The sequence below is a fragment of the Anas acuta genome, chromosome W (assembly GCF_963932015.1).
Source record: "Anas acuta chromosome W, bAnaAcu1.1, whole genome shotgun sequence".
NCBI lineage: Eukaryota > Metazoa > Chordata > Aves > Anseriformes > Anatidae > Anas > Anas acuta.
The window spans coordinates 27,935,570-27,957,569 of NC_089016.1; the positions used below are offsets into that span (position 1 = coordinate 27,935,570).

Below are 22,000 nucleotides of genomic sequence, written 5' to 3' on the forward strand. Positions count from 1 at the left end.
AAAAATAAAATAAAAATCTGTCCTTTGAATTGCAGCAGTCCTACAGTAACAGCCGATTCTAAACCTCACAAAAACCTTCCAAAATGAGTAAGGAAAGATCACAGAACGGCAATGATTGGCACAAAGGAAGGAATACTATGCAGGGGCTTATCTAGAAAGGTCAAACATGAAAACATTTACCTGAAACGCTGAACAATAACATGCAAGAACTTGTTGGACCAAGTCGCTCCGCATTTTGTGTGCACAAGCCTCTAATGCTACTCCAGCAAGGAGAGTTTGTTTACCAGTAACAACTTCAATATTAACTTCATCGTGTTCGTATCAGCGACGTTTTCACATCCACAACAGCAATTCAGAGCTGATAAATGGAATTTACATTTCAAGGTCTCCACGCTGCTCCCAGTAAAATCATCAGAGAAAGGTTTGGGTTAGAAGGGACCTTAAAGACCATCCCCTTCCAACTCCCCTGATGTGGGAGGATGCCACCCACTGGATCAACACATTTCTTGTTTTAAAACAAAATAAAGCTACACAGGTGGGTGAAGATGGCTTCTCTGTCTGTACCACTGCAGCTGCAACCTGCTGCACACCGAAGGAGCCAGTCACTTCTGTCTAAGCCACGTCCCCAACCTGTGACACTTACGGCCGTCGCAGGCAGTTATCAGCCGGACATCGACCAACACAGGTTGGCAGGTCACAGCTCTGGACTTGGAGCAAATTCTAAATCCATATAAAAAAAAATCAAGTTATTGAGAAGTAAAACTTCACACTTTCCTACACGGATAATAATTGAATTTCCACGTCGTGCAGAAGTTTATGTTTCAATAATGGAAATCCATTCTTTTCATCATACTCCTAGGTGCCACATTCTTTTCTTCTTAATAGTATTTTTCTTTCCCCAAAGTGAGTCACTCTGGAAAACGCCACGAAAGAGAACAAATTGACAAACCCAACTGTCATGAAAAATAATGTTCCCTGCTATATACTACAACTACCACATACCAAGAGCTTAAAAGTTCAATCAGAAAAGAGAAGTTCCAAATCTATTCAACAACAACAGTTACTGGCTTCAGGGGAAGGAAATAAACATTTAAATCTGCAACTGTTCAAAAAGTTTCTTCTAATACGCTGCTAAGCATATGATCTGTTTGGCTTTGCTCTAATTTGGCTGGGAAGGCTTTCTCAGAATGAAGGAAAATGTTTTTGATGGCTTGTTCAAAAGGAAAAATAGCCATTTATCAGGTTATGTAAAAATCTTATACTTGTGTTGGAAACTACAGTTTGGCAGAACACATTTAATTACCACGGGCTCTTCTAGAACATTAAGTAAAAAATAACTACCTTATAATCGTATTAAGGGTTTGTCTCGGTTGGTTCGAGACAAAGATTTTAGTGAAAGGTCTCATTAAATCTTAGATCATTCTTTACACAACTCAGCTCCTCCACGGGCCTACGCAAACAAGGAGGTACAGCTCTAATCTGGAGAAAGAAAAGAAAGATGGGACGATTTCCAAGCTTTTTATGCTCAAAGGTAAAGGAGAACACTTTCCCCTCACCGTTGGAAGCGTTCATTAGAAACGACAGCTATTGAAATGAAGTTTTCCAGGAAATCAACCCTCTAAAGCAGAAACAAACACTTCAACCCATGTATGCGACGCTGTAAATATGCGCTTTTAAATACATACCCCCAAGATGCCAGAGAAATCACACTGTGAGCTCCATCCAGGTTGATGAAATTCCAGAATCCCTGACCTAAGAAGAAACGGGACATCCCTGGAGAGTGGATGAGAAGTTTGGTAGATAGGAAGTGGAGAACCATGGTCCTCCATGGGCAGCAGCTCCCCCCAGACCCCAGAAGTGTTGAAGGAGAAGTCTACACACCAGCCTGAAGGCAAAGCAGCTCCCTTGCTATGATTTATGTGAACAAGCTGGTGGCTGGACGCTCCAATCCCAAAAAGGTGTTGCAGACACTTGGCAGGAGAACGAAGAGAAACCACTTCAACACATAATTTAATAACAAATGCGGCTTCTGATGAAGTTAATCCACTCGGGGACCCCACAAACCAAATTTGGACACAGGTCAATAAAAAATAAATAAATCATTTGTTGTACTTCATCAGCATTCCACACCCTGACCTAAAGTTTCTCCTGTCCACTCACTTTAAAACCCCTCCAAAGGACCTGCCAATAATTGGCTACCGAGTATAAAATCATGAGAAGTATAAATTCAGAAATAGTGGCCTGTTGGAAGCTCCCGAGCCAGCAAACTTGACATTTGATTCCCATATTTTAGCCTCGTAAACAGCACGGTCAACCCACTTTATCAACTGCAGGATGCTCAAAATTGAAGCAGAAATAATGGTGTTAATTGTGTCAAAACATTTTGAGATTTACTGCTAAGACACGTTTTAGAGGAGAACCATACCCTCGGTGACACTGGTTCAAAAGTGAAGAGGTCAAAACAGCTTCCTCGCCATCCCTGAGTTGAAACGTAGAGGATTTCAGGAAAGATCAAGCTTGAAAGCGTAACAGTGTTTTTCTTTTCGAAAAAACAAAATTTTAGGTGACGTTTTGTAATGATTAATTCTGCAGTTCTCAGTTTCAATTTCTGTAATTCCCTTAGAGCTAGAAAAAGTTTGCAAAGCCTCAATTTTTTTCAGCAATATAAAATTCTTTCACACTTGCCTTAATGTTTGCAAGATGTATATATATATTTTTCCTTTAACAAGCAATTTCTGCTAAAAAAATAAAGAAAAATATTTTTTTGAGCCAATAGGGGACTTGGGTTTTGATTTATTTGTTTATTAGTGATAGGCTTAAGAAAAACAACTTCTCTTTTATAATGGGTTATTTGAAGCTGTTCAAGGTTTTGGCATATCAGAATAAATGTCAGGCAGATAAATCACCAACACACCTCATGAAACTCGCTGCAGAACTCTCAGTAAACAAGCTGGGACATATGGTTGCAATTATGATCTGTATTACCACAGAAATCAGAAGCTCCAGTCACGAACCACAACCTCGTTATGCTACGTACTGTACATGCTGAAGGATGGTCTCTCTCCTCAACAGCTTACAACCTACGTGTAGGATGAGACAAAAAGGATTCACGGCGAGAAAAAGAGGGATTCACAAGAGAAAAGAGGCAGCACCATGGGCAGTGCCCTCGGCGCACCACAAAACAGCTTCAGGTAGGTATGACAGAGGATATTGAGAGGACTTAAAGAATAAAATCAGAAGCTTTGAGAATGTTTAGCTGCAAAATATGTTGTCACTGCTGTAAGGGTCCCCAGCAGCGTTTCCCTGAGAGGAAATGAAGGAAACCATCCTACCGTTTGCTCCCTGCAGGAGTGGAACTGGGCTCACTGGAGTCAGTGGAAGATTTCCGTGAACAACCAGGTCCAGGACAGTACAGTGTAAATTGCTCTTCCTTAAAAGAAATGCTTTGCTATCGTTGCCATCAACGTTTACAGAAAGAGTTTGTGTGGGGGGGTCTCATAGCAAAGTCTATGCCACCTGCCCAGCTGCTTCTAACTAGTGATTTACTACCAAAAACATCTTGGTGAGGTTTACAAGACAGAGCAACAACTTCATAAATAATTATATTACGATTCTTCTGGTTGCAGATCCTTGTGATTGTAAGCCCCAAACGTTTGCTGGACCTGGGGCCTAGCCATGCTACCAGAAGTGCTACTGCTGTGTAACTGTCGTATACTCACAGCATTCTAAACCACAAAGATAAACTAAAAAGAAACAAAAACACACCAAAAACACACCAGTGTGTGTCAAAGGAACTATGCTAGAGCTTGACAGTGAAGAAATCCCTGCAGAAGACATCTCAGAACAGATTTATGCCTGAGGCAATGTTTTTCTGTGCTACTACAATTAACACAGAAGACAAATTTTGTCTGCAACGTTTGGCCTTACTTCAGATCTGCTCACCTGGTCCCCACAGCACAGATATTGCTCAGGATGAAGCTGCCCTAAAATCTGGCTTCCTGGGCAGCTCTTGCAGACTGAACCTCCCCCAGCTGCATTAGTATTAACACCCAACTTCTAAATTTCAAAGAAAGCATACTTGAGCTGCAGGCACATGTTTTGCTGCATTTCAGACACGTCCTCACAGAAACTAAGAGAAATTTGAAGATTGGGACCCTATCTAAATCTTCACGTACTGGCTGAATCAAAAAGCCATGATTACAGTGACAAGAGGATGCTGCTGGTATGGACCGTAAGCAAAAAGAAAGATGAACAGAAGTGGGACAGAAGTCTTAGATCTACGTTTTCATTGACATTAAACACTAGATGGGAACAAGCAGTTTTCTTATAAAGATAACCATGCAAGTGTTCCTGTTAATGAGAATGCCAGCAGAAAGAGAAGAAACCTTGGTACCCATCACAATTAAAATTATCTGAACACACACTAAGGCAACGAGAAGCTACCACTGCAGTAACTCCTAAGTACTTCAAGATGCGTTAAGGTGGAGTTATCTTTTTAACAGCAAAACATAAACTGGATCAACTATTCCAAATTAAACCATTTACATTTATTTTTTGATAGTCCTGAGTAGCACTAACATCTTCCTGTCATAGATTTAAAAACACAGTTGACTCAATGCCAAAGATACTGCATTGAAAAAGGTCCTTTATGAAGTTAGAAAACTAAAATATCATCCCCCCCCTCACTCCAAACCTGCAGCTGTGTATGGGATGATGGCATAATTGGCAACACAATTCTCATCAAGGTGCTTTATATACAAGGCAGAGAAAGGAACTTGCAGCACACAGGCAACTTGCATGCAGTCAGAGGTCAAACGAAGGAGAAGAAATCGGTGTGAGGATGTTGGCTGCACGGTTTCAGGGTTAAGGAGGTTCATGAGAGGAAAAGAAACAGGCTGCAAAGGATGAGAAGCAGGACAAGGTTAACCGTGGGAAAGGGTAAACTTCTGCTCGTGTTGTGTGTAGTTATCACTCCTGCAGGATCACGAGGAAGGAAAGGAAGGGGGGGGCTTGAAATACAGCGCTTATAAAAGCCTGCAGACCTACTGCTGCTGTGCAAGAGACTACAAAATATGCACAAAAAAATACAAAAGAAGGTAGGTAACTGTGGTATCAAGTTATATAATTCCAAATTAACAAGTACAGTGATTAACTTAGGCCTCAAAATTTCATATGAAAGGTCAAGGTTGTAAAAAACAGGCTCCTGCCTCTTTTCATCCTAAATAAATGATGGATTATTTCATTAGACTTACTTTAAGAATTATGTAGTATTTAAAAGACATAAAAGCAAGTTTTCCGTTCTTTCCTTCTTTCAGTACGTATCCTGTAAAATCACAAAAGCTTACAGAACTATACCAAAATAAAATGATACAGAAATCACTTCTGGAAGTTTTTCCACATCTGCTCAAATCTCACTTTTTTTTTTATATATCAATTTGTGTTGCTGTTTTCAAAATCTCTATTGCACGTGTACCTGAAGCTTTAAGAAAGATGACAAAGGGCTTAATTCCAATAAAATAAAAACATGGATAAAAATAAATATGGATATTAAAATAAATATGGATAAATATAAAAATAAATATGGATAAAAATATGCCATTTACTCTACCCATCTTAGTGTGTTTAAGTTTCATCTACAGTCCAGCATTTTATGCAGGCAAAGAATATTAACTAACCATGTGCACACAAAGAGAAGGACTATTCCAATTTTCCAACAGGAGATGGCATTTATTTTTTCCCCTTTCCTGGATGGGTTATTAGAAAGCTCTTTACAAAAGCTCTTTTACCTAAAGCTTCGTATGAAGATACTTAATTCACCAGGAGAAATGATGGCACTTCAACTACTCCTGAAAGAAGCAACAAAAATAAGTGTGGGAGTGTGCCAAGGGAGTTGTTAAGAGAATGGTTCAAGAAGGAGCAAAAGGGGGGTGGAAATGTAGGAAGAGACAAGAACATACGTAGGCAGAAACCTTGAGAATTTGCATTAAGAAATGCAAAGTCGATGTGAAAGAAGTAAAAAGTCATGTGGGGATATGTTATCAGACGAGCTGTGAGGGAAGGGAAGGCGGTGACAGTTGGGATGGACTTCACAGGTTAAGCAAGTGAAGAGGGAAAAAAGCTCTTCGCACTAAGGCAGAAATATACTCAGGCACGACTAGAAACAAGATGAATGAAAACATGTGGTGCAGGTAGCAACGAAATCCGCCGTGAAAACCACTCTACAGTCACAAGCTGAAGCACAAACCGCAGAATGAAATCTGCTTTGGAAAACATTTTGAAAGCAATTTTCTCCAGCAACTGACAAGAAGGAAAAGCACGTACCTGCTGGGACTTCCAAAATGAAAAAAAAAACACGTTGTAAGGAACAATTTAATTGCTTTCTCTTCTCTGTCTAAATAAACAGCAAACCAAACAACTGTTTTCTGACACATTTCCCTTCTGGGCATAACCCAAACACTGCAGTGGTCTGCCCCAAGCATATAAACTAGAAGCCAGAAAGAAGATGAGTGTGTTCCTGCGAATGCACCGGGCTCCACGTAACCTCACCTTACACAGAAGCAGGAATGTGTTTAGGATACACGGCACTACATCACAGAGACATGCTCTTTTACTGCCTCCAGGAGGAGATCCACACGCACTGTCACAGCCTGCAGAAGTATTTTTTGGCAGGCCACACGCGGCACGAACTTTAATATTCCCTAGGGATGCTTCCAGTGGCTGGATTTCACACAAGATCCAAATAAATAGGATATGTTATAACAACAACTGACTTGCAAAGTATTACTTAGATTTATCAAATAAGGGAAAGTGGTAGATACTATTACTGTTCGTAAGATATTGTATTTTGTTTTTATTATAAATAAAATAGTTTAGGGAGAATTTTTACATGCGATACCCAGCTAAAAAAAGCACGCATCTGGTATGGGGAAGAGAGCAACCACCAATCAAAATGCAGTATATAGTGTAAAAAATAGTGAAACCCTTTTTCTTAACGATATGTCATTAAGTCTTTTGTATTCTTCAGACAGAAGATCTGAAGAATTCAGATCTGAGAGATCTGTAACAAACAGACCAACCACAGAAGATCACAAACTATTCATAATATTCAGGAAAAACATTAGTCAACCTACCAGGAAAGGCATACACCATAATATGTTAAAAAAAAAATTGATCTCTAGTCTACTCTCTTTTATCACAGAAGCCTTGAGTTTGGAAGGAGACTCTTCAGGCCATCTAGTCCAAATCTCCTGCTCAAGAGACCTTGATCAAGTCCTGATCAAGAGATCAAGAGCAGGATGCCATATCCATACAGTAACAGCAAAGAATAACATATGCACATTCTCTGAAAGTGCATATAGCTCTTGAACAACAGACCTTTTAAGGAATATTTATTCCAACGTTTTAAATAACGTGAAACGTGCTTTGTCAAATGGGGCACCGCTTCCTAAGGTCTGACGAATGGTTTAGAGAAGCTAAAAGACTCACTTGCCACCCCGGATGCAATTCCGTACAGCAGTCCTCCTCCATCTGTTTGCTGCTGAAAGACGTGGGTCCCCGGAGGAGGGCTTCTTTCTTGTCTAATGAAATTGTAGAGCAGAGTTTTCACAAGTCTGCTGGTATACGGGAGACTGCAAGGAAAAAGAAGAGGCAGCTCAGGTTGACTCACAAGTTGCAAAATTTGGCTCGACTATGCGCTTTTGTTCACTGGAAGGAGGATGTGCTTCGACCTCGACTCTTTTTAAAAGTCCCATTGATTATTTGAGGGATAACAGATGCTCATTATCTCACCTGGGAGTCAAGTCTAATCAACTACACCATGAAAAGCAGGCAAGGTGCATAGCACTCTTGGGTTTTGACCATGCACTGACTTAAGCAGGACGCTGTAGGAGCACCTTCAGGAGCATGGTTGCAGAAATATTTTGTTTTCAACACTACTTTTAAGTCAACTTGTGGAACTATTCTATTCTTCTACCCCAAGACAACTGTAAAAGTATCAATGCAAGGGAAAAAAAAACAAACAACTATATTCATTTAGTTTTCCTTCCATGCTTTGGTTTTATAGAACAGGTAACAACAGAATTCCTGCACCCCCCCCAATATGTGGCTTTGTGTGGCTGGGGTGAATTCGCACGGATTAACGAAACACAGATCCTCATCCCAGTGACTCTGACAAATGAACATGAAATTGATTGGATTTAAATAAGTCTTCAGTATTTTAAATAAATATTCCTGAAGAAACACACAGTTGGCTCCTATTCCCATTTAATTGGGAGGTGAACAGAGCAGGGCTGTGTTAGGATGATCTCCAACTCCCCTCACCCAGTAGCCTTTGAGCTCTTCACATTGCCCTAGATCCTCAGCACCTACACTTTCCATGTGCCAAACGACATCAACACTTCCTATAAATCTGTCTGCGTTTAAAGGTGCTCATTTGATTTTAAGGTAAAAGAGGACAAACGGTAGCCTGACCAAAATGGATAAAGATCACCACGATGAAGTGTTTAAACAAGACCTACTCGCCAGAACAAGTGATATTACTCACTTTGTAGCTTAAAACTCAACTTTGCATGTTATTTGCCATCTTCCAAGAAGCTATTTATCTGTATCACATGAAGGATCATTAGGTTCAGGTTCTCTAGACCAGAATATTACAGGAAAAGGCCCGCAGCTGACCCAAAAACCATCCTGCGAAGTAAAAACTGTTTAAGGGAATAAATGAAATTCCTCTCAAAAAAAAAAAAAGATTGCTTCCAAAACACTTTTCCTGAAGTCAGAACTGTAAGATTTAAACCTGAGGCCTTCCAAAAGCATTTACATATGGTTTTGCGTTCTATCTTTTTCTGAGGAGAACAAATTACTATCAAAATATATTCCACTGTCTTCTGTTTTCAAGTCCAAACAGTTTAAACAAGCCATCAGAAGCTTTTTTTTTCCTGCTATTTGGTCCAGAAGCACACAGAACGCGACATACCATCGACCATGCATCAGGTATTTGTGGATGAGACTTTCTCGCAGAATTTCCTTGTGAAATAACTGGCAGGAGAGGAAGACGACGAGCGTTGTCACAGCTTCCAAGGAAATGCTGTAGGTAATATCTCTGCAGGAAAAAAGGGAAAATTTGGAAAGATTAATCTACAGGCTTTGTTTACTGAGTTACAAGAACACTTAATAGCTTCACTTGAGGTTATGCGTTTTACAGCAAGTCTCAACTGGGAACAGCTAACCAACAAATTAAACTCACCAGGAAAAAGCCACATCACTTCACACAGATAATGCATTAATTTTTATTGCTGCAAGCATTTTTTTTGATATGCCAGAAGACAACGTGAAAACATCGCAGCGTTGCCCAGAACATTCCACCTGTGATTTTCAGAGTACACTTCACACTAAAAATATTAAATAGATCTCAAAAATACGTCCTTTGTCCTGTTAAAATTGTCATTGTAAGTCTGGGAAATGGTCAGCTAGCCAAACACTATCCCACCTGCCAGGAAGAACGGATCCGTAAGAAAGGGATGTAACACACAAATGCAGTGCACTTAACAGTTTTTAACAGTTAAAAAACCATGTGTAAACAGAACTAATTACTCCTTCAAATAACAACGGCTTAAAAACAACAGCGCAGTAAGTTAGCAGAAAGGAGTGGCTGAAACAGAAGTCTTCACTCATCTCAGGATTAGAATTGGAGTGGTCTTTATCAAGAAGAACAGGCTTTCATTAAATGAAATCAGTTCTGGTTTTAGCACTTTCAGGTACTTTAATATTGTACAAATGTGAATATTACACTGTAACTAACATGCGTTACTGTAAAACACAAGGACGAGCCGCTTCATACCTACATCGTGGTGTGTAAATAGCTTAAAATAAACTCTTCTGGAGAAGCTCTAGGTCAGAGTTTGAGGAAAGTGAATGTTAGTTATTTGTTCAACGGCAAGAGCAAATGGGAAGCACAATTTCCTGGATTGCAGTCCAACGCGAGCCACGCTGCTTGTGATATAAAAATGTTTTGGAAAGTGAAGGTTACACAAACTCACTGTTCCTATTTTTTCTGGTGTGCTTTGAGTCTTTGAATCCCTAACATTTCACATCAGGAAGCGACTTACTGCTTAAATGACACTCTTCCTTCAAATCATGAGGTACCTTTTAATTAGGTTTTGTGAGGTACCTGACTTTTTGCCCACTACGGAGGAAGTTGGCCAGTGGAAATGCTGATAATTACATCGGGCCAGAGGTTACGCTGTGATCTGGTTCCACTGCACGTTCATCTGCGCCAGGAGCAAGACCGAGCTAGGAACAGTTCCCAGTCCCTCACCCAAGCTGTGATGCTTTGGGCTCAGCTACCCACGCCTGTCCCAAGCAAAGCAGGGAAGAGCTGCTGATTATTACAACGTCAGCCCCCAGGAAAAAAACCCTTCCTAAATTTGCTCCTATCAAAAGAAACCCAAAAGCTTGGGAGAAATATTTTTTAGGTATACAAAATGCCATAAAACTTATTACCGAGGCTGAGAGAATACTAGGATGTCTTCAAAGCTGAGTTCAGCATGACTTGATGAATGAAAAGGCTGACTGGGTGACATGCTGCACCATCCAAAATACCCAGGTCACTTTTTGTTGGGAGGAAACAAATTTTACAGAGGCTACATCATGCTGGCTCTCGGTTCCAGGTATTTCTTTGCTTATTTTTCTGACAAATCATACAACTGGAAATGGAAATTTGAAGAGATACCACAAAATTTTTCATTTCTTTAAGCTGAATCGTATAAAAATAAACAAGTTACCGTATTGTATTGTGTGTTTATTATTTTTTCTAATAATCTGCTTTCAACAACCTTATAACTGAATGAAAACAGTTAATAAATTCAGATAACTCAAGTTCCTTATTTTCTTTCTATTCAAACCCCATTAAGGGGCATTGAACTGGGGATTTTCTCTCAAACTGGAGTCCCAGTATCTGTGGTGACCCCTAAGCTACAGACACCCTTAACTTAGCAGCACATGGATAAAGCTTCAGAGCAAAATTTTCTCCACCAAGGATCAAATATACAGTTCTCTGAAACTCAAAACATCTCAAAAGGGTGACAAGAACTACCAGGAACCTCTTTTAACTTCAAAGGAAACGCTGTTTATTTATACTGAGAGACTATAGAATGGGGGAGCGTTGATATTTTTTTTTTTATTCGAAGCTATCACTCTCATAATGGACTTCCTCTTTGAGTTGCCTGCTTGCAGATAAGGAGGAAACTAGGAATAATGAACTCACGTCTCAATCACACGTAGGAATCATTTATCTATTTCAGAAAACCAGAAGAACTGCATGATGTTTGGAGGTTCAACGATTCATTAAATCAAATGACAAAAACTCTAAGAAGTCAGCAGCTACACACCAGGCTATCCAGCTGTGTATCGTTCCCTCAAAAGGTTTTGCCAGCTCGAGCTGCACGATGATTTCACCTTGCCCTTTTGCAGCTCTTGCAGAGTTATTTCAAACGTGACACAATGCTGAGGCTGCGTTTGCAAGTTCCGAATGTTTTAAGGAGTTCTGTGGCCAAAACCCTAATCTCGAACAAAAATAAAACAGGAAAAGGGCACACAAGCAGCCAGTTAAGGCGACTTGTTTGAGCAGTAGTTCTCTATGCTGCAACAATTTGAGCACTTGCCATTACTTGCCTGCACCCACAGACAAGTGGACAGCTCCCAAGCCTCCTGGAATTTGCTTTTTTTTGTATTCAAAAGGAAGAAGTGGATGGGTATTATCTACCAAGAACTTCACAACTGCTTTCTGTGCTCACCGCAGCATTCAGCTTCGTTCCCTGCCTCGGAGAGAGCTCTGTGAAAGAGGACCCAAGATTAAGATCGAAGAAAATCTCTGCTAGGAACTTCATTTACTGCTCCGAAGACACATCCTTCTGTAAACACGTTAATTAACACCTCAGTGAAATGCAACTATTTCAACACCTTCGCAAACAGAGGCTGAGAGCTTATAAATTAGTTCACACCTACAGAGCAAACAGGCTGAACAGTCAGAAACAAAACCTCTGAATTTCAGCTTGCACCGCTATACCAAACCCCCCTCCCTGTTTCAATATTTTCCTGAACTTTCACCCAGCCAGAGCTGTCTACTCATAGCATTAAAAGGTTAAAAGGTAACTTGTTTTCTAATTTCGGAGAGTTGCCAAAAGGGCTGATTCGTACAAAAAACCTCTCAAATCATCCAGGAACCAGGTTTCATTTCCCTGCTTCCTGAGGGCCCAGCAGAAAGGTGAAAGAGGAGTCACCGCAGAGAACAGGATCGGTTCTGAAAACTGAAAAGCAAGGAGAGCGTCTGGTTATCAGTCTCAGGATACAAGCGCAACTCAAAATGAGCAGTCTTTCCTCTTGGAATCCCTCCTAACTTTACACCCGCTGATGGCAAGGGCGCAGCGTTGCAGCCAGTGCTACAGGACATTAATTACAGCTCAATTATGCTCGAGGAAAGCAAAGAGCAGCTCTTAAAGCACCTAAAGGACACACGGTTGACTTCAATCCCTTGGTGTCTTCGCTACCCAGACCAGAGAACAAACGAAGTACTAGAAAGCGGGTGTTTTTCAAGATGTGTCCAGTATCTTTTGTAAAAAAACAGGGCTGAAAACCACACGGAGAAAGCACGTTATCAAGAGCTTGATTACACAGCAAAGCACACGATAAACGACACTGACCTCTGCTGCTGCAGCCTGGGATTAAAAAGCCTGTTGCAAGGTGAATACGAGTTAGCAATTCGCAGTGAAAAAGAAGGTCAGAGAGAAGTACTCATCTAAGTCTAAACTAAAAACGGAGCTGGAATAAAATTAGAAGAAAAAAAGAATGTGACAGATAAAGATTCTTCTACATAGGACTTTTAAACACGTAAGAGGCCATGCGTCTGCCACCAGAAGAAAGGATCTAAGGGTGATGAAAATTCTTCAATAATCATTTAAAAAAACTTGAAAGACTGATTTACTGAACAAAAAAACAGCTGACTAAAGGTGTTCCTACTCTGCCATGCTGTTGAGCAAGCAGTCCCACAGCAGATCGTGCGTCACGGTCACATCGAACAGCAGCCAAATTTGCTCATTACTCACTCCAGAGGCAAAAAGGAAACATCCCAGGCCTGGTCTCACCAAAAAACACAACACAAAACTTCTCCGAGGATGATGAACATTTTGCTCCGCTGCACCACGAGGTAAAGCAGCAAGCAAAGCTGCCTTCATGCTCAGATCTCTCCTACACGGAGTACAAGAGTCTAAAACCTTGAGGATCTTCAGTGCAAAGTAACACCGACCTCTCAGTTTGGATCCTTTTGCTAGCTTCAGCCCAAGTTTCAACAGATGGAAGTTTCCCTTTGATGCTCAGACAGGGTTGCCAAAAACGCTCAAATAGCTCTTCAACCACTGGAGCTACTACAATTGTGATAAAAGTTCCTTGAATGTTTTCTTTTTTTTTTCGAAAAGTAGAACTAAACATTTCTCATTATCTTTCAACAGCATTGTTTGTACCCAGTGATCATTCCAGGGAGCTTTATAATCAGGCATAGCTCCATTTTTCTTGTTAAATTTGACTTTTAAGCTGCCAGGAAGCGTGGGGAGCACCCTTAAACGAGTCAAACATGGTTAACATTTAAACATGGAAGCCACTAAGATCGCAGCCTAAAACAATTTTAGCTATTAAAAAAATAATGGAATGCAAGACAAACATCAACTCACTTCTCCTGGCACTACAGGGTGCTACATAACGGTGATGTAACCAGATCACAGCATTTCATTTTTCCTCCACGTGCATTTACAGTTTTTTAATGAAGTGAAAATGTACTGATAACAACCAGATGTGCAGCCATGTACAGCAGCCCTTAACAAGCTGCTGAAAGAAACCTTTCCAATTTCAAGCCCTGGGAGCTCCGTTGTGCAACAAAACGCGATAGCTTCTACGTAAAACTCATACAACTAAACGCTCGGGTTGTATCTTTTTGCTGACTGTGCAGTTTGGGTCATTAATGTAGACTCCTGGGTGTTAACAAGACCAAAGAAGAAGCAGAGTATCCATAACGGACCCCAGGGAGCCATAAATCAAACATCAACGTACTCAAACACGAGCGTTATAATGGAGTGCACAAGTCTGATTCCTGAAACGCAATAACGCTGCAGCTCCTATAAAATTTCTCAAAATTAAATGTTAATATGCGAAACCTCTCCCCACTGACATTTTGTACGACGCAGCGGAGCCTGCTTCTCAAAAGGGTTATTCCGGATCCTTCTAGTGACTCTCAGATATCAGACCACAATGATTCAGAGTCCAAAAGCAAAGCTAGCAGGACTGTTACACAGCTACCTCTGCTCTTCCATTTTGGATATGGGGATGGTCTTCCATTCCTGAAAAATAATCTCAGCATTTAAGTGAAGGAAAAAAAACAAAAAACTTTCAACCTGGATTTACCTTGACAGCTGCTGCCAGCTGTACTCCTTCCTGAAACTGCATCTATAGAACCCAAGGGACACACTAATGGTGACAATCCTCTGTTAAGACTACTGAATGCTCCTAACAAAAACTTTCCTGTTCTGAATTCAATTTGAAAGACAGGCTCAGCATGGAGATTTGAATGATCTGTCACAACAAAGTCATCTTTAATAGCAGCTTTACAGGCACACGCTGTTAGGAGCATTGCTGTAAGCCGCCAAAGCTGCCTATCCTCTAGCAAGTGGCCCTAAACCCCGCTATGGAAATCATTACAGATCAGAATATTTCATGGAGGCCACCCAGACAATCTATTCTTTCCCAAAATTCACAGGCTTGGTTTAAAATTTGCTTGATTTATTCCGGCTAGGCAGGAAAGGAACTACCCCTCTGATAAAAAGCGGGGACGTAATTTAAAGAGTAAACATGATTAAGAGAAAAGAAAGTAAAAAGTAATCTCTAATCTTTTCCTGTATCTACTTTTCCTTACTTCCCCTTCCATGATGCAGGCAAAAGGTGTTAATTAAGGCATTACAACATGGTAAATATTTTATGCTGGTGAACAAGACAATAATATGCATTTTCCTAAGTTTTATTATCCCACTTACTGCTGCTCAACCTATGGCTCACACTGCAATGAGATGTGGAATCAGATAAAGCAAATGCATTGAAAAAGCAGTGTCAACAGATCAACTTTGCTCAGGAAATCCAAAACTCTGAGTTTTATGTTCTCTCAAATGCTCCATTTAATAAACAGAGGGGGTTTTCTGTTTTAATAAACAGAAAGGGGCTGGAAAAAGAAAAAAAAAAAAAAACACAACAAAAAAGGCAACTTACAAGAGGGGAATTTCAACAATGAGCTGGATGAGGCAACACAGCAACTCTTCTATGAGGTCTTCACACTCTGTTCCTGAAAAAGAAGCATACCAAAGGTTTTCTGGATTTTCAAACACCAGAAGAAAGCATAGATTTAAGCACAGATCCAGATGATCAACATTTTAATTTAGGGACAAACACCAGAAGAGGAATTCTATTTAAGACGACAGCATTTTTGCTTGAAATGGAACGCACTTGGGATTGTCACCAGAGAGTACAGCAATATTAGGGCTTTTATATATAAAACAAAATAATAATAACATTTGGATACATTAAATTAGATACTGGTATCATCGGATGTGTGCTAATATCGAACACATCAAGCTTTACTTCACTACTTACCTAAGCTCTTATTAAATGGTGTTTTTACTAACAGTTCGACAGATTGATCACTAGGGACTTTAACCAGCCCACAGTTCAAGTCTCCTCTCAAAATTCCCTGCACTCCTCCTATTTCCCCACCATTTTTTTCCCCCAAGTGAAGAATAAGCAGAGACAGATTAAAAAAAATAGCTTCATTCATCTAAAATATGCTGAACAATATTCTAAATGGTGGACTTCCAAATGAATCCAGCCTATAGCACCCAGTATTGCTACTCTTAAACAATTAAGTCCACAAAATATTTTGCAACAACACAGATTTACTTACGGAAGAGAGATTTTCAATGACAAGTAAAGATCCTTGAATTTCCAGAGTGCGTTTTAAAAGTGCAAAATTATTCTCGGCTGATTTACAATGCAACTAAAATTCACGGGATGATCAAAAATTATTTTAAAGCTACAGCTATTGGAAGCAACAAAACTGGCAGTGTTTTAAATTAGCCCTGCAGTTTTTCAATGCAAGTGGAACAAAAGAGTTCCTTGCCAGAGGAAAAAAGTTCATTAAGCCATTTGACGATGGCATATAATAAGAAGTAAGAGAAGATGCATCCCTTGGCTCAGGAGGAGTTTTTTAATGCTTTCAGAATAAAATAAGACGATACACATGACACGAAAGTGAAGGGTTTTATAGTGCTGAATGCCTGAGAGCACAGTTTTTCCTTCTGTGCTGCCAAACTGGCATTACAGCAAAATGATTACACAAATGCTTGTTGATATTGTATTTTCAGATAAACGGGTCGTGCAATAAACACAGCGCTATAGCCGGGTTATGGCAGTGTCACTCCGTTTAACCCAGGTTGTTCTCAATTCCAACACTTAATTTTAAGAAGCACGCCGGGGGGAATACCCACAATAAAGCACAAATTATTTCTTTCCACAATCGGTTTATTAAGATCGCATTAAAAATCGTCACCTAGTGAACTGCACATTCTAAAGGAAATCAGGTTTTTTATCATGGAAACATGGTTTCCTTTATATAGGATCCCCCATGAGTAATACAATGCAGCTCCTGTTAGTAAAAAAAATAAATAAAAATTAAAAAAAATGAGAACTGCTAGGAGCATTTAACCTTAGACAGAAAGCACAGCCAAATAATGAAGCCCAGAGAATGGATCCTACAGCAACTTGAAGGTGACATTTCTCCAACGTTTTATGAATCTAAAAAAAATGCTTACAGAACAAGTTCTGAAAAGTTATCTAGCTAAGTATTAGAGGGCTTTCCCTCACACTTTATACTCAAAATAAAGGAAGAAACTACTAGGTTGGCACAATCACGTAGAATGGAAGATGTTCGCCTCTCCTGCTGTTCTCAAATTACTTTTTCCTCCCCCCCCCCAACCAACTTAATTGCTGTAATCAATGTCATTCAGCTCCAATAATTAATGTATCCTTTCCCCCCATCGGGGCGCAGGCATTCTTGTTGAATTCTCGTCTTTCCGAGACAATGACACGGAGGCGTGCCAAATCTATAACGTGAGAGAGGGCTATAAACACAGAACACAGTGTTTTCATAAACAGCGGCTTTCAATAGCAGGATAAAGACAACACACACAATGCTCCTTCGCGTTAATAGATCACATACTTGGATCAAAAGACCCATGTAAAGCCTCGGGGGGAAAAGAAGCAAAGGGTGAATCTGTCCGGACAAGATTAGAGCACGCTTGCACAGAGCAACAACAAGCACATCTTCTAACTTATCATGGTGAAGAAGCAACTGCAAAGAGATACGGTTCTAAAAAAGGCCAGTTATGCATTCTTCACCAGCCGTATTTAAATCCTGAAACAGCAAAAGATGAATGGTCTACGCTAGTATGTCTTACTCCAGTCCAATTTAGCCCGCTCCAATTTAGGATTTATTAATATCAAGAAGTTTTAGCTGAAATTAAGATGTGATTTAAGTCTATAAGCACTTTCCTACAACCAAAAGTTGTGCAATACCTTCCGAAGTTACACACATATTCCCAGTTACGGATCAAGTGGTAAAGGCTGTAAATTCCTGGCCTAAGGAACCATCTGAAAAGTGCCAAAAGGAGCAAATTTCTATTAATGATCTATTATTCTGGAAGGGGATCAAGACATTCAGAAAGAGTGAAAGCAATGAACTGCAAAGTCTGGGAGGCGATTCTCCCAGATAAGACAGCTATAAAATGCTACCTAAATAGTGGATGTGTCATACATGACAAAACATTTCTCAGCAGCCAGTGACAAGGATGTTTTCCATAGATCATTACTGTCATTTACATTTCTGCCTGAAATACCAAACATTACACAGCAGGGACTGACACTGTGACTGCAGAGCGAGGAGATCAACGTGCTGACGCTGCACTTAGGCTCTCTGAGCTAACAGGTGCTGTATTTACACTCAAAGAATGCTACCAGGATGTCATTTAAAAAAAAATAAATAAAATCAATGTTACTATGATTCCCAGGCTGAAAGGAAAATAAAATAATGCTAATAGTTTGAAGAGAAAAAAAAAAAAAGACGGTTTTATGATGAAATTTATTTACCTTTCTCAGAAGGCCGAGACTGAAGAGTGCACCCAAAGTATTAATAAATCTGTATGAACTTCAGAACAAATTCTGTTTTTCTTGTTTTTAAAAGAATACTCTAGAAAGAACACTCTATAGAATGTAAAGAATACTCTATACTCTAGAAAGCTATGCTTAATTATGAAAATAAAAACAAAAATCATTTTATTCCGCTTAATAAGCCCTAACACAAGAACATTTCATTACACTCTGCAAATGATGCTTTTCATATAGTGAATTCATACATTATATATTCATATATTATACAATAATATATGGATATATAATTATTATAATTATAATTAATATACTGTATATTAATACATTTCATATAGTGAAGGTATTGATATATACACCCCATATATTTTTTTTAAAGGATTTATTTATACACGAAGGATTTATTCACAACAAAAACGGATGGCTACATAAGCATAACATGCTCTGAACCTCAATACCTCAAAAAAGGTCCCAAAAATGGTCCCCAAGTGGAAACCCAAGGCACAAGAAGCTGGCCTCAGCCCATAGTTGAGCGGGGAAAGCTGATGAGGAACTCATTTCCTGCCTTCAATCCCCTGCTCTAACAGCAGACCACACACAATTACCTTCCTAATCAGGAACATCCAGCTCCCATTCAGCTCAAAGATAATTGCCAAGTACGCCTGCCATCAATATGCACGAAATTATCACTAATAAATGTCACAGAGAATTACAGTCAAGTGCTAACAAAGATCCTATAAACACGGAGCTACCCCAGTGATAACAGCCACTTGTCATCCTATGCTCTTAGGAACTCCCAGAGTAAAGAATAAAGATTGCTGAGGTTCGAGCTAACGAAACATCGCAGCTTTTGCAGCTCTTTTACCGTGCTACAACACACCACTAAAGCAAGAAGTGGGCTTTTTTTTTTTTTTTTTTTAAATTTCTTTTGTTTGTTTAACCAGCTGGTAGCAGGGAAATTGTTTAAATAATACAGCCGTTCCCCCCCCATCCATCTCCTTGTTTTATGCAGCACATTTTTTTTTCCTAGAGAAGCACTTTTTCTTTTTAATCATTCTGCTTAAATTCACTTTTCCTGTACTTTTGGAAGAACTATTGCCCATCAGCGACATTTTAGCTTTTGCCTTCACAAAGGATCACTTCCAATCAAAGAGCTGTTACAACCTCAATCATTACTGCTTATAAATAGTATGACCAATAATTTTTCATTGAGTCATTGATAACCTTTCTTACATAGCCCTTTATCTTATACTAGTGGTAGGACAGTTACTACAACTCTCATTTGTTCTCCCCACTTGTTCAGAGGCCAAAAACCTCATCCCTTTCCTCCATTCGAGCTCTGTCACTGTTACTAACAGAACTGCAGTGCTCTGCAGACTCCCCTACTCCCTGGTAATAGCACAGCTCAAAATAAAGAGACAGGAGCCAGAGGATGTTTTGAAGAGGACCATTGCCACATTTTTAGTTGGATCAAAATTGCCATAACTGTAAGTCTACAATTGTAAATCTACAATGCCTATTTTGAATAACTATTTAAAAGAAAAAAGCCAAATGATGGCTGGGAATATTTCTGTTAAACACTTAATTACTTCAGACTCCAAAGAAAGAAGCCAGTTTTAATACTGTCTATCTACTTTCAATCTTGCAGGTTGTCCTGAATAGTGAAAGGTGGTGTACAATGCAGCGATATTACTACTTCTGGTTTTCAAACAAAGTTTTGGATTCTTACTACAACATCAGAACTCATTACTTTCTTGTGGAATATTTGTTTTATTAGCAATGCCATATACATACCATATGAGCCTGGTGTTTTTTCCTCGTAAGTAAAATGAAGTTGCAGCTCCTCTTCTGACATTCTACTGATGAACACTTTCAGCAAGCAGCAGATGATAAATAAGGCATTGTGAGCCTGCCAGATAAAGAGGTGACTAGAAAGGAAGCAGAAACAAATGGGAATCAGTAACATGTAACGTGACAGCGTGCATCAAAACTCACACGATACATGACAGAGTAACATAGGGGATTCCTAGAGCAGAAGACAATAAAAAGAACGTTTTTGAAATGTGTCTTTATACAGAAGTAGTGGGTTTTTTCTGTGTGTTTTTGTTTGTTTGTTTTGTTTTGTTTTTTAATGCTCAAACCCAATCCAATTGGAAAGTATTCCCGAGAAACTTTATTAATCAAGATTTAGGTAGACAGGTGATTTTTAAATATCTCAAAATCAAGCACTTAAGAATTAAATTAACATTTGCTTTGAATAATATACACTCCTAACCATTACACCTATCATATAGGAAGGAAATCTCATGCATCAACAGGCTAGTCAATTCTCTTAAATTTGATTTGTGTTCCAAGGGGTTGGAGTTCTGAACTATCCACCTGGTAACAGAGAATGCGTGCTGCATGTTTACTACTGTGGGGTCCACCCAGAGAAAATTACGACAAAAACCCCTCAGGACTTCACAACAGGGAAGGCAGAAGTTAGCCTAAAGTCACATCTTTTCTGTACACAATTATGGCTCTGCATCACACAGAACACAAACATCTACTTTTTCCCCAAAAAACCTATTATACTTCACGATCTATCCTTGATAAAGTATGAAAGGCTTTTATTTATTTCAAACAATGTCTTAACTTTCAGTCTGTAAATATGTTAACTAGCTAGAGCAAAGCAGCTAGCAAAAAAAAAAAAGGAAGGTAAACAACGTGAAATGGCACACAGCTTTTTTTCTGGGTACTTACTTCTGACATTCTGCTGATATTTTTAATTCTTTGGTTCTAGAAAGAAAGACTTTTATCAATGACCCAAGGTTTCCTGTTCGAGGATTCTTCTCAACTAGATAAGGAATTGAATAGACATGATAATTAGGTACCTTTAATAAGTTGAGACATTTTAGTTCAGAGTGAAAACAAACTTTAATGCCTTAAATATTTCCACATCAAATGCAGCATGTTTTCCCATGCAGCTGTTATTTTACTTTTAAGATTCCCCAGTACATGCCTTACTACTCCAAGATTGTTCTTTTTGCACTTTTCAGCCTCGATTTAAAATACTCCAAATGTGAAGCCCCATACCACTTCCTTACCAAGGCTTGCATACAGCACAGCAGTTTCGTATCGGGGAAACTGTGCAGGTTTTTCACAACTAGCTTTTACTTTCTTTGAACATCGTTGATGTTATTTGTATTATCCCTTCCTTTCACCCCGATTGCCTCAGAGGGCAGAGGGAAAGAAAGAGAGAGTAGGGATGGAGTTATTTCATTGTTTTAGTCATTTTAAGTTCTAGAAAAAATAGTTAACAGACTTAAGTTTCTGAAAATTTAGGATATATAAGGCACTCTTTACACTATTTTCATCTTCCTAGTGCATACAGATAGAGTTAATTATACCAAAGACATGGATGTACGCATCGTGTTTCTTAATTTTACTGACCAACCACGTGGCAAAAAGATAAGATGTCACAATTTCTCACCTAAAGACTTGCAGACCGAGATGGTGGCTTCTTCCAAGAGCTTTAATTCCGCACTAAGGGGAAAAAAAAAAAAAGGGTGTTTATATTAATAATTGGAGTTCCCCCACTTAAACTGCAAATTCTTTACAAAATAATTACGCATTGCTATGGAGCACTTCGTTTTAGCCATCCTTTAGCTGATTTACACAGGTATTGAGCAGTACAACGTGAAGCAAATCTTGCAGCTGCAGAAGCAGAGAAGCTATTAAAAGAGGAAATTAATATTTGCAAGTGAATTGTCCA

At 39.3% G+C, this 22,000-nt stretch overlaps 1 protein-coding gene across 15 annotated transcripts in view; it reads right to left on the reverse strand.

Annotated features, from left to right (window-relative positions):
- Positions 1-22,000, reverse strand: part of DYM (dymeclin) — a 432,971-nt gene that overhangs the window by 398,393 nt on the left and 12,578 nt on the right. For all 15 annotated transcript variants that reach the window (XR_011090608.1, XR_011090609.1, XM_068664801.1 and 12 more), the window contains 6 exons: positions 21,719-21,771; positions 20,989-21,082; positions 20,041-20,174; positions 15,301-15,373; positions 8,972-9,097; positions 7,486-7,628 (listed from right to left, as the gene is read on the reverse strand). Coding sequence is in view for 13 of the 15 variants with exons in the window: in XM_068664801.1 (XP_068520902.1) it covers positions 7,486-7,628; positions 8,972-9,097; positions 15,301-15,373; positions 20,041-20,174; positions 20,989-21,082; positions 21,719-21,771 (623 nt within the window). In the remaining 2 variants the exon portion in view is untranslated. The remainder of the gene's footprint in view (positions 1-7,485; positions 7,629-8,971; positions 9,098-15,300; positions 15,374-20,040; positions 20,175-20,988; positions 21,083-21,718; positions 21,772-22,000) is intronic.